Here is a 12,998-nt window from a genome sequence, read left to right as displayed (position 1 = left end):
GACTCTATATATATTCGTGTTCGTCTGGACATGGCCTTAATGTCTTCCTGTGTTCTTGTATTTGTGTCTTCAGGCTGGAGGCGTGCTCAGCGCTACCAGTCTGAGCCTGACTTGCTGGCGTCGGGTCGCATGTTTGGCCTGTCTTGTGTGAGGGACAACTACTCTGAGGTCAACGCCTCAAAGATCACACTTACCAGCCGTCTCCTGGCGCACACGCATGGTCTCCATCAGGTCCTTAGCGGGCTGCAGCTCAAAATTAGCCTCTTACAGTGAGTCCAAGATGGGACACCCCCTCCAACCTCCGGTCGTCGCCGTGCACACGTTTGTTTACTTAGGCTGTCTGTTTGTCTGTTGATTCAGCACGCCCTCGCACCCCGACCTGCAGCTGTGGCAGTTGCCTTGGAGACAAGAGGAGGGGCAAAGGCTGGTGGACGGTCCTAGAGGAGAGACCCCCGTCAGTTATGTCAGCAGCGAGCACTGCTACCAGAAGCCTGGTGCATCATGGGAGAATAAGAAGGTGGACGAGACCGAGAAGGACAGGCTGACTGTTTCTGTGAAGCAAGAACCACATGACAACCAGAAGGTAAGAAGATATCCAAAAGCATGTGATTGACAGATTTGAGGTAACGGGCACTAGGCCCATAGGAAATCACGGAACCTTTATTAACTGTGCAAGCAGTGTTTTAAGTCAAGGGCTGTATAGTTTGAGAACATGAAACGGCTCGGTTGTGAGCTACCTATAAACTTATTTTATGTTTAAGGCCAAATTTCAGAAGTAAAAATATGTCAAATACAGTCAAACCTGTCTTAGCGGCCACCTGTATATAGCGGCCACCTGCCTATAGCGGCCACTCACACCGTGAGTTTTGAGGAGGATGAAACATCTGGACATGAAGTAGGGAACTTGCAGAACATGGAATTAAGCCGTATTTATTGGAACCACTGACGATGGGACTATATGTCTGATGCTGAGGTGTCCGATGACAAAGACATGGAGATGAAGATTAGTCGGCTTCAAACACAGAATGGTATGTGTAAATTACCTTGGAGTTGCTTAGCCTTGAATTCTTCTTTTAAATCGGCTTCTTAATGAGCGTAAAGGGCTCTTTGGAGCCTTTTTATTGTGTTCGCCAACGCCCCCCCAAACACCCAATATATCGCCGTGAAACTAACTCCTCCTTTTGTCCTGTGTAGGAATAGCATCCAAAATGCGTTTATACCATACTTTCAAGCGAAATGCTTTTTGTAAAGGTGTTTCTTCATAGCATTCTTCAGTGAAATGAACGCGAGGTGGTGGTCCATATCACATAAAACGAAATTAGCACTTGCTTAGTTTTCCTGACATCCATTGCTCCACCCGGGGCTGCTCACAGCATGTGTCACCTTACAAAGCACCGTCCTTGACCACGGCAGGTGGTTCACTCCGCGCTGTACAGTGGTTCGTTCGACATCCACAGCTCCACCCGGGGCTGCTCACAGCATGTGTCCACTTACACTTTCCTTGGCCACAGTGGGTGGCTATCGTACTTGCTTTGTTCATTATCGTTTAAACCTTCGTCTTTGTCGTCAGCAGCAACACAACGTTTTGGCATGACTACTGTTTTGATTAACAATACACCGAACGAAGTCGACGATCTAACTCAACATTTGGGAAACGCCCCTTTTCTGACGACCCAAAATAGAGGCCGCCAAGTACAAAAATTTAATTTTTACTAATTTAACGTTTGCTTTAAAAAAAACGAACAACGTAGAACATAATTACAAACAATATAAAACACACTTTTAAAAACAAAGTTGAAAAATCATGTCAGTGACCCTTTAATTTGTCATACGTACCCACTGTAGACGTACACTGCGAAAATACCGCTAGCTTTGTTTACACCATATTGTGCAGAGCTTATGCACAGGCTACGGGATCTATGAAGTAACACAAGAAGTAGCCGCCGCGTTAACAATAGCAATTTACAGAGCTAACTATTTATTCTCCAATTTATTTATTCAAAACTTAAGAATAGGTTTGAAACTGAGAAGAAGTACAAAGTATGAAGCCAAAAACATACCACTGCCACACGGAATGGAAGGAGAACTTTTTTTTTCACTATGTCATTGCAGACTGCAAGGAGCCAGGGCTGCAAGCTAAGGTACTGTAATGTAAAGAAATGTCTCAGTGTAACATTACCGATGCCTAGTGAACAGAATACTACATATGACAAGTATTTCAATATTTTACTAGGCCACAGTCAACCACGAAACAGTGATTATTTATTAGTTAATTAGTTTGTGAAAAAAACGCAATAGAAAGCGGGAGCGATGTTTGAACCACGATGTGGCGAGGGACGACTGTACCTGAAAACATTCCCATGTGGACAGGCCCTTAGGCTTTTGTTCCTTGACAACATCCTTCATGTTTGTTCATGGCTGCTTTAGTCAGCAATTAGCTCGTATCAGGTCAACGCCAGGTGATGCTGGAAAAAATGAAGGAGAAGCTTTGCACAGCAGGCTGCTGCTGTTGCTATGACAACGTGATACCACCACTGATGACCTATTTTTACTCGTGAGCAGGCTGACTTTTCCTCATCTTGTGAATCTTCAGTCATTCTCCACACAAACACAAGCACACACAAAGAACCTGATGTTTCTGTGGTGGCCATTACGCCTATGTGTTCTTTCAGGAAATACAGAGGGACAAGGAAGACACGATGCCGTGCAGTGACACCGGCTGGCATGGCGGGACCAAGGGGACAAAACGCACTGGTGTCGACAAGCACACACATTACGTTACATCGGCCACGGAGTGCCAGCTCAACCTGCTGGACCATGTGGAGTGTCTTCACCAGCAGATCTGCACCAGGATGGACCTGGTTGAGAAAGACCTGGATGGTGAGACAAGCGTACATCTACGCATATTTACAATGTGAACACCCCAGGCCCCTTTTAAAATACAGTGGAACACCAAAAAAGATGGAGGTCAAACCATTGTCATTTGTGATTTGAGTAAATCCGGTGAGACTTCAACTCAGTGAACATTTAATTTAGGTGTGCCTGACTTTTTTCCATTAAGGACCACATACAGGAAAATGAAAGGATGAGTGGGGGAGGCGTCACTTTTATATTCATCACACATGTTCATAAATCACACTAAAGTCAATCCAATGGTCAAGATATGCTAAGTAGCTTAATGTCGTTGACTACAAAAAATAGAGGCAAATACATTTTCCTCAAATGTATTTTCTCAAAGTCAAATATAATAGTAGACAATTGATTACATTTTAAAACGTTTCTAATTGGCAACTTTAAAGAAATTAGTTTTGGCCCATGTATTTTTTTGGTAGTGAATTAAAGGCAATTATAATTGTATTTCTTTTATTTTAAAAGTTGTTAAATTGTATTATCTTATGTGTATTATTTATTATTATCTTACAAGCATATGAACACTTTCTCAATACTTATATGAAGCTCTATGATAAGCACTGTCTCTTGAGAGAAATGTCCAATAAGCAAAAGAAGAATAATCTGCCGTAGATGACAAAAGGGTTGCAAAATTCCTGTAAGAAGAAAAACATATTATACAGGAGATTTATAATTCAACAAACTAAAGAAGCTGAAAAAACGTATAAGATATAAAAATAAGTTAACAAATATCTTGAGAGTGTGTAAGAAAGAATACTTTAGTCAATTACTAGACAAGATTAAAAATAACATAAGAGCAACTGGGTGCATTCTAAACAGTATTATTAGGAATGGTACTAAGAAAGCAGATTACCCTCATTATATCACGGTTGGAAATGCCAATTATGATGATATGAAGGAGGTAGTTGAACAGTTCAATAACTACTTTGTAAATATTGGACCAAAGCTGGAGGAAAAGATTCCAAAATTCTGGTCAGTGGAGGAACTGAATGAAACTGTAGACAGGACCACTAACTCAATGTTCCTCACTGATTTGACAAAAAAATTAATCATTGACATTGTCAATAAATGTAAAGCAAAAACATCAACTGATTGTAATGGAATTGATAAGGAAACAATAAAAATGGTAATCAACTAGATCGCAGAACCGCTGACGTACATCAGTAACAGCTAAAGTACTTCCAATTTTCAAAAACTGAGACAAACATCAATTTACAAATTATTGTCCAGTTCTGTTGTAACCACAATTTTCCAAAGTTTTTGAAAAGCTATTCAACAACAAGTTGGACAAATTTATTAATAACAATGAATTACTCGCGGACAGCCAATACGGATACAGAGCTAACATTTCATCTTCCATGAAACTGATCAAAATTACTGAGGAAATGACCAACGCTATAGACCGCAGAAAGAGCGCAGCTGCAGTATTTATGAATTTGACAAAGGCTTTCAATACAATTAATCACAATATTCTAACTACAGAATTAGAAAGGTGTTGAATTTGTTTAAAAAATATCTAGCTACCAGGAAGTAATATGTGAAGCTAGGAGAATACACATCAGCATGCTTTAATATATTGTGCGGCGTACCCCAGGGGTCATGAGCTGGGAATCTCAAATTAAAAGTATACAACATAAAGTGGTGAGAATAGCATCAATATTGAATGAAGCAAAAATCACTCCATACACTCTATTGCTCTCTGGTATTACCATATCTAACTTATTGTGTGGCGATAACCACCCTTGGATAAGGGCAGGAAGGAAGGGGGTGGGTTTAAAACTTCTTTAGGGTCGTCAGGTGGGTACCCTCCTTCATTGGTGTTTCGATGATAGGCCCACTGATAGGCCCATGACATCTCCAGAGAGCTCATCGGCAACAACTGGCGTCCCAGGTGTGTGCCCCCCTCTGCTTTGAGCCCAGCAAGTGTCCTTGCGCTTGATCCATAGCCACTGGCTGCTTCTTTTGGCCACTTCAGAGACTGATCTTATTGTCTGTCGCAGAGCCTGTCCATGAATGCCAAGGTCTTTCATAAGCCTGATTGTAGAAGAAGCCACAAAACCTCTGCTACTTCCTACTGGCTCCTGCCAGACTCTTGAGGACCTGATTGTGCCTCCAGGTGTAGAAGCCTTGTGTGAGGCTGGTCCTACAACTGGTCAAGATGTGTTTGAGAGTCGCTGAATTTGGGCAGAGGGCTCAGGTTGGGTCCTCGCCATACCATTGGTGAAGGTTTTTGGGGGATGGGAGCACATCATATGTACAGTTGTGCTCATAAGTATTCATACCCGTGGCATTTTTTTGGTATTTCTTGTATATTTCTTTTCAGATTGCATTTATTCTACAAAAAATTACATAAAAGGGTTGCACCAAGCTTTCACAAATACAGCATATGTATTTCTGGGGAATTTCATTCTTATTTGTGCTTTATTTCACAAATTTACAAAAAATGTCATGTTCATAAGTATTCATACTCTTGTCCTCCTGAAGTACAAGGACAGGTGTTTTTCATGGTTCACTAATTTTGGCGCACCCAAGCCGTGTCACATTAGTCCCTGCATTGTTATGCGACAAATCCAAGCCATGTTGGTTTCCAGAAAATTCCTGGGGCCTATAAATTGAGGGGATTGGTGAAGTCACTGTCAGTTCATAGTCAATGCTAAAATTTCCACCATGGTCAAGCAGAAAGAACTGAGTGAGGACCTAAGGTCGCACATTGTGGATGCACACAAAAATGGTTTGGGTTATAAAGCTACTGTATATCCAAGCGTTTTCAGGTCCATCCAGCCACAGTGCAGAGCATCATTAAGAAGTTCAAGGTGTTCCACACAGTGAAGAACCTGAAGAGACCTGGGAGGAAGCCCAAAGTCTCAGCCAGGCATGCAAGAAAATTGGCACGGGCGGCCACCATCAACCCTCGTATCACCACCAAGGAGATGTTACAGGGCCTCAGTGACAAAGGGGCCAGTATCTCAAGACAGACACTCCAGAGGACATTGAATAGGGGAGGACTCAATGGACGCCGACCACGGAAGACTCCACTCCTCAAACCCAACCACACAAGATCGCGTCTGGACTTTGCAAAACGTCACTTGGATGAAGCGGAGGCATTTTGGTTGTCGATTTTATGGTCGGACGAGATGAAGATGGAGCTCTTCGGACACAGAGACGAAAGAAGGGTGAAGCTTTCAAACCAAAGAACACAGTGCCAACTGTTAAGCATGGAGGCGGAAGCATAATGCGAGTGGGACCAGGAACCTCGTTAAGGTTGACGGCAACATGAAGAAGGAACAGTATATCAAGATACTCCAGGAGAACATAAGACAGGCTGCTGCGAAACTTGGTCTTGGTCAACATTGGATCTTCCAACAAGATAACGACCCAAAAAATACTGCCAAAATAGTCAAGAAATGGTTTGAGGAAAACAAAGTCAATGTTTTGGAGTGGCCAAGTCAAAGCCCGGACCTCAACCCCATCGAAAATCTCTGGAGGGAACTAAAGGTGAAGGTCATGGCAAGAAAACCCACCAATTTGAAGGACCCGGAGAGAATTTCGAAGGAGGAGTGGGCCAAAATTCCTGTGGAAACATGCCAGAACCTAGTAGTTAACTACAGGAGACGTCTCAAATCTGTAATTGGCTTTGCCATTGATTATTAAGTCATGTAAGTCATGTTATAGCAGGGGGTATGAATACTTATGAACATGACATTTTTGTAAATTTAAATTTGTGAAATAAAGCACAAATGTGAGGAAGAGACTACTCGAGGACTCAACTCTGCATCGGAGAACAAAACTTAGTGCTGACCACATCTGCCAATTATTGGAAATTTGCCTTAACACTACATATTTTCAGTTTAGAGGGAAATTTTACAGACAAATTCATGGTTGTGCTATGGGCTCACCAGTCTCACCCATAGTGGCGAATCTGTACATGGAAGAGATGGAGAAACAGGCTCTCACATCCTTCTCAGGGACAAAACCAAGGCACTGGTTTAGATACGTGGATGACACCTTTGTCATAATCAAAAAACAGGAAATTCAGTCTTTCACAGATCATATCAATGTGGTGGACACCAATATCAAATTTACTCGCGAGGACGCTAAAGAGAACCAACTAGCCTTCTTAGACTGCAAGGTAATTATAGGAGAGGACAGACAGCTACTTACAGAGGTCTTTAGAAAGGCCACACACACTGACCAATACCTGCTTTTTGAATCAAACCATCCACTACAACATAAACTAGGGGTTATTAGGACCCTCCAACATAGAGCGGAACAAATACCAACTAGTGCTGAGGGAAGGAAAAAGGAGACACAACATGTCCAGAGAGCGCTCTCAACCTGTGGGTACCCACGGTGGGCTTTTAACAAATGTCAAAAGAAGAGAGTAGGGAAAGAAACCCAAAAGCCCACAGAAGCAAAAAGGAGAGGAGTGGTAGTCCCTTATGTAGCTGGGGTCTCCGAAAAACTCCAAAGGATCTTATGGCAACACAAAATTTCTACCTATTTCAAACCAGTCAATACCCTGAGACAAAAATTAGTGCATCCTAAAAACAAGGCTCCAAACCAAAAACAGAGCAATGTGGTCTATTCCATCCACTGTAAAGATGAGGAATGCAAAGAGCACTACATTGGAGAAACTAAGCAAATGCTCCAAAAAAGGCTTTATCAACATCGCAGGGACAATTCTAGTGGGCCTCAATCAGTAGTACATCTACACCTTAAAGCAACCAATCACTCTTTTGAGGACAGCGAGGTAAAGATTTTGGCCAAAGAAAACAGATGGTTTGAAAGAGGAGTAAAGGAAGCTATTTTTGTCAAACAACAGAACCCATCATTGAATCGAAATGGTGGTTTGAGGTTCAATTTGGACCCTGTGTTCAGCAGGTTACTGAGACCGAAACCCACAGCTCTTAGTCTTGCAAATGAGGTAGGGCCAGGGCCGAGCCAGAACAATAGATGCTAACGAGCCAGTATCAGAGTCGTTCATACCCAACTCAGGGAGCGACACTTCCCTTTTATCGGAGGTGCTAATGGCGGGAGAGGATTAGATCTACTCCGCCCAGGCTTAGTGTAAGGAACCAATAGGAGGAGGGTGTTGGCACACCAATTCCGCCCACTCTTACTGTATTTAAGGCCTAGGCTACCAGCACTTATTAGTTTGCTGACGAAGCTCTTCAGATGAGGAGCGAAACGTCCGACACCTTCTTCACAGAAGTACAGATGACATCTCAAGAAGCCTTTCCCTCGATGGACAACTCCTGTACGACTGAGAGCCTACACAGACCCCTTTTCCACCGTTGTTATTGGGACCTCGTAGATTGCGAGTGGCCACATTACCCTAGGGAGAAGCCCAAATTGTAGGCACCAAAGTTTGAGCTTCCCTGGTAGCATTGTCTTGTTGATGGTGTCCAGACTGTTGGTGATGTCCTGCCTTAATACCTGCACCTGGTCTTTGTCCCTGAGGCTTGCATTGTACCATCTGCCCAGGCTTTTGACGTGTTGCTCTGACACCATCGGAATTGGGTCGTCACCAATGCAGAACCTCATGTTCTTAAGCTCTCCCTTGACTATTGAGATGCTTTGTGACTTATTCGGCTTGATTTTCATCCGGGCCCATCTGATGTTCTCCTGCAGCATTCCAAGTAGTCGCCTGGTGCATGCTGCAGTAGTGGTCAGCGTGGTCATATCATTCATGAATGTTGGGATAGGTGAAAGGCTGGTTCCGTTTTTTGTTCTCTCATCTCCCACCACCCATCTAGAGGCCCTGATGATGATTTCCATGGCCATTGTGAATGCCAGGGGTGAGACTGTGCAGCCTGCCACGACGCCTACTTCTACAGTAGAGGCTGCCATGATGTTGTGTAGTCGGCTGTTGTAAAGCACAATTTCAGGTCTTCAAAGTAGGCTTTCACTACAGCAGTGATGGATAATGGAACGTGGAAGAAGTTGAAGGATTCACAGAGGAGGTTGTGGGGGACTGATCCAAAGGCATTAGCCAAGTCGAGGAAGGTTACATGGAGGTCTCTTTTGTCCTTCTTAGCAGTTTTGATCTGGTGCCAGATCATACTGGTAATGCTCCAAGCAACCAGAGAACCCTGGGATGCTGGCCTTCTGTATAGATTTATCAATGTACTTGTTCTTTTCCAGGGTCCTTCTCTTTGGGAATTAGCACACCTCCAGCCCTTTGCCACGCCTTGGGTATTATTCCCTTTTGCCATACTATCCTCATGAGCCTCCACAGATAGCGTAGAACATCTGGTGCGTTCTTATAAAGCTTATACGGCACTCCATTTGGTCCAGGGGATGATGCCGATCTTGTGCGCCGTACTATGTTCTCTACTTCCTTCCATTTTGGATGGCAGGTCTCCAGGTGGAATTTGGGAGATTGAACAGGTGGATTATCATGTGGGATGACTAGTGGTTTGTGCCTTTTCATGTCATGGTGGGCCTTTTCCAAATGTTCTTCGAGTTCTTGCTTTGGAGTTTTGAGGGTTCTGCTTTTTTCCTTAGCGAAGAGATGCTTTACAAAAAAAGGGTTTTTGTAGGACCGTGTTCTTGTGTGTTCCTTCCTCTTTCGCAGTTTCCTCAAGTTCTCTGCTCTTCGTAAGGTTGCCAGTCAAGATTTGATGTCTCTCTCAAGTAGTGTGAGACCATCTCTGGCTGCATCAGAGGCCTTCTGTTACTTTATTGCTTTTCTCTATGTTGTACTGTTATATTATGTCTCCCATCTTGTCCAACTTTTTCTCTGCTGTGCCACCTTGTTGTTCCAGGATTTTTGTCAGACCTTGTTGACGGTTTCCCACTCACTTTTTTCAACAGCTTTGGGCCACTTCACACTTAGCCCTTTGATCTTATCCACCTTAGGAGGTTTCTGTGGCTGGGTGGGTTCCTCCACAGGCATTCCTGTGCTTGTACTATCTTCCTCAGTGACAAGGGTTCTGATGCTCTGCGAACTTTGTTTTTTACCTCATTGCTGTGCTTCAATCGACTGATTTGACTGGTTGCTTCATAGGAAGTACTGGTCAATGCGAGGCCCTTGTCTCTGCTCTCTCAAGCATCCTCTCTTTCCTTGGTGGGTCCTCAGCCTCCTGAATGATGTCATCTACGCCCAGCCACAAGTACACACCTGAATTAAGTGTCCTGATGCTGTTGTTGTTGCCTCATGTGCTGTGTTCTTGCTCATAGTCATATTCATTCCTGGGTCTGAAGCCGTGTCGTCAATCGTCGAGCCATCTTGCACCCAGCAGGCTCTCGGGTTAAGTTCCTTTGTTGACTTGTTGTAGCAATTGTGAGGTATCTCCAATAAACTGAAACAGCGTTGGAGATTGACTTCATGGGGAGCTAGCCAATAACAGCCCGTGTGGGGTCTATTTCCTCCTGTCAGGTGTCTCTCCAAGCCGTCACATAGTCTTTTTAAAGCTTTTTCTTTGGCTTTTTTTTCTTGTCACCACAGAAAAGTACTGGACGGTAAGAACGGCATGTAACCATAGAACAGGAAACACAATTTTTATGGCCACAGATTAAAGCGTTTGGCTACAACATGAACATTGCACGTATTATTTGCAGCAATTCCTATGAAACGCCATTAGGTGATAGTATCATTCTCCAGTTTGTTTTCCATTATCCAAAATTCTGCCTTTGAGAAGATAATACTGCACTGCGTCATAATAAAAGCTGTTTCTACAGTGTGATTGTACAGCACTGCAAACTCCAACCACAATAATAAACATCCATCCATCCATCCATTTTCTAAACCGCTTCTTCCTCATTAGGGTTGCGGGGGCATGCCGGAGCCTATCCCAGCTGACTTTGGGCGACAGGCGGGGTACACCCTTGTCTGGTCGCCAGCCAATCGCAGGGCACATATAGAAAAACAACCATTCACACCTACGGAAAATTTTTTCGTAGGACAATTTAGAGTCGCCAATTAACCTAACATGCATGTTTTCGGAATGTGGGAGCAAACCGGAAACCCACGTGCACACGGGGAGAACATGCAAACCCTACACAGAAATGCCCAAGGGAGAATCGAACCCAGGTCTTCCCGATCTCCAGGCTGTTACTGTAATTGGCCAACGTGGTAACCACTAGACCACCATGTGGCCACTAATAAACATACAGTATTGTGAAATAGGTATAAATACCTATCTCATAGTGTCAGTCAAGCAATTGGAGGATGCCCGGTGAGGTACAAGGTGGTTGAGGTTTTTTTGTTTTAATGTGTTACGTTTTCTCAAGACCATGATGTGAACTAGTCCCATTTTTGTTTCCTCTTCCTCCAGTGTTGGAGTCCTGGTTGGACCATTCCGGCGAGCTGGAACCTCCCGAGCCGCTGTCCCGCCTCCCACAGCTCAAACAACGAATCAGGCGGCTGCTGCACGAGCTGTCAATTGTGAGGCGCCTCTCTGTACGCCACTGGCACTGAAATCGAACACACTTGGACGGCTAACGCACAGCGGGACACATCGGGGGGGGTCAAGCACTTGTTTACAGTGCGCCTCCCCCCGCCCCGTGGTGGCAGAGTAATTTAACTTTTTACAACTTAAACACACATAACATAAGTTTAGCATTAGCTTAGCATGATTATTTTATCACCCACCGCTATGTTGCTTTGTACATTGTTGTCTGTTTGATTTACCATCAGTGTGTTCATCTGTAGGAAGTTACAGCAAAGAAACATAGATATGCTGATTTGGTCTTCGAATTAGGTCACCAGTTTTTAGTTTGAGGTCAAACGAGCAGTAATTTACACCTGGGGATGAAATCTGCCTCTGCAGCAGTTTAACACATGACTCATGCGCGTGTGCATTTACATGTACACTACATGGACATCGAAGTATGGACGTTTCAGGTTGGCTTTGTCCCAAAAATTCTCCAACTCTTGTAACAAGAGTGAAAGCTGTTGAAGCTGCAAAAGACGCATTTTGTCGACTTCCTGCTGTCCATATAGAAGAGAAGACTCCTGACTGATGATGATGACATCATAACATGTTGTGAGTTAACTAAAAACAATGTAAAAAAGAAAAACACGCTGAATGTTTTCTATTCTTGTACAAGAAACTAAAGTGTAAAAAGGTGTAGATTTTATTTTGATAGCTCCGGCAAACGTGCACGAATGAGATCGCTGTTGCGCTCTCGTCAGACTTGTATTCATTTTTATCCCGTTTCTGTTTTAAAGCTTGGACAACGTTCGAAGATGCATCTTTGATGAATTAAAAGCTAGAAGTTGCAACAGTGTGGCTCGTATGTTTGCTGACATGTTTGTTTGTGACACACACCCGTAGTGTTTTTGTGCAGCATCGGTCAAGATATTTAATCGACCGTTAACAATGCTGCTACACAAGCTGTCACTAGAAAACATGTCGTCACCACAATGTGTTTGCTGCTTGTTTTGGTCCTACAGATCAGCAGATGGTCACACTGTGTGCCACTCAATATAGTGTGTGTGTGTTTGGGGGGGGATATGCTTTTCTGCATACCATATTTCCGCAAATAGTGGCAAGGTGGTGTTCACTCAACTGCAGCATTAGATTCACTTACTTGAAGCCTTGTACAACTTGACTACTCATGAGGGTCATTAATTATATTATAAATGAATTGTACTTTCAATTGCTATTCCAGACAACACAAGCGATAAACATAAAATTATATTAAAAGACAAAGTACCAGTCAAAACTTTAGACACACTTCTGCATGCTATTAAATGACAATGCCTTAATTTTTTTGACTGGCACTGTAGCTATATTGTTGTAATTCTATGAGACTGAAATTGGTGTTTCCTCATAATTGTCTGATAAACTGTCTGATTATGAGAACAAAGCTTTAATGTGAGAAAAAACAAGTACATTTTTATTTTTAGAAGGAAAAAACGTAATGACAAGATACAATTTTATATTGTACAGTGTTCTAGAGTATTAGTTTTGGAAGGAGGAAAAGATGTACAGATGAATATTTTTCTTCGAAATAAATGTTTTTTGTGTAAAATTATGACTTATTGCTGTAATGGTAAAATTATTTAATGCTTAAGTTTTTTTTTAAATGTGATATTAATTCTTATTCTCTATTTACGGCACGTGAAATAACCGTATAAC

General features: G+C 42.9%; 1 protein-coding gene across 3 annotated transcripts in view; it reads left to right on the top strand.

The window, feature by feature from the left end:
* Positions 1-12,139, top strand: part of LOC129188050 (PHD finger protein 20-like) — a 30,846-nt gene extending 18,707 nt beyond the window's left edge. For all 3 annotated transcript variants that reach the window (XM_054788053.1, XM_054788043.1, XM_054788034.1), the window contains 4 exons: positions 74-269; positions 361-583; positions 2,673-2,880; positions 11,190-12,139. In XM_054788053.1, coding sequence (XP_054644028.1) covers positions 74-269; positions 361-583; positions 2,673-2,880; positions 11,190-11,332 — 770 coding nt within the window. In that variant the 3' untranslated portion in view covers positions 11,333-12,139. The remainder of the gene's footprint in view (positions 1-73; positions 270-360; positions 584-2,672; positions 2,881-11,189) is intronic.
* The last annotated feature ends 859 nt before the right edge of the window (positions 12,140-12,998 follow it).

The sequence above is a fragment of the Dunckerocampus dactyliophorus genome, chromosome 1 (genome assembly GCF_027744805.1).
Source record: "Dunckerocampus dactyliophorus isolate RoL2022-P2 chromosome 1, RoL_Ddac_1.1, whole genome shotgun sequence".
Lineage (NCBI taxonomy): Eukaryota > Metazoa > Chordata > Actinopteri > Syngnathiformes > Syngnathidae > Dunckerocampus > Dunckerocampus dactyliophorus.
The sequence above is the reverse complement of the archived record's forward strand: the minus strand, read 5'-3'. Positions and strand labels throughout refer to the sequence as shown.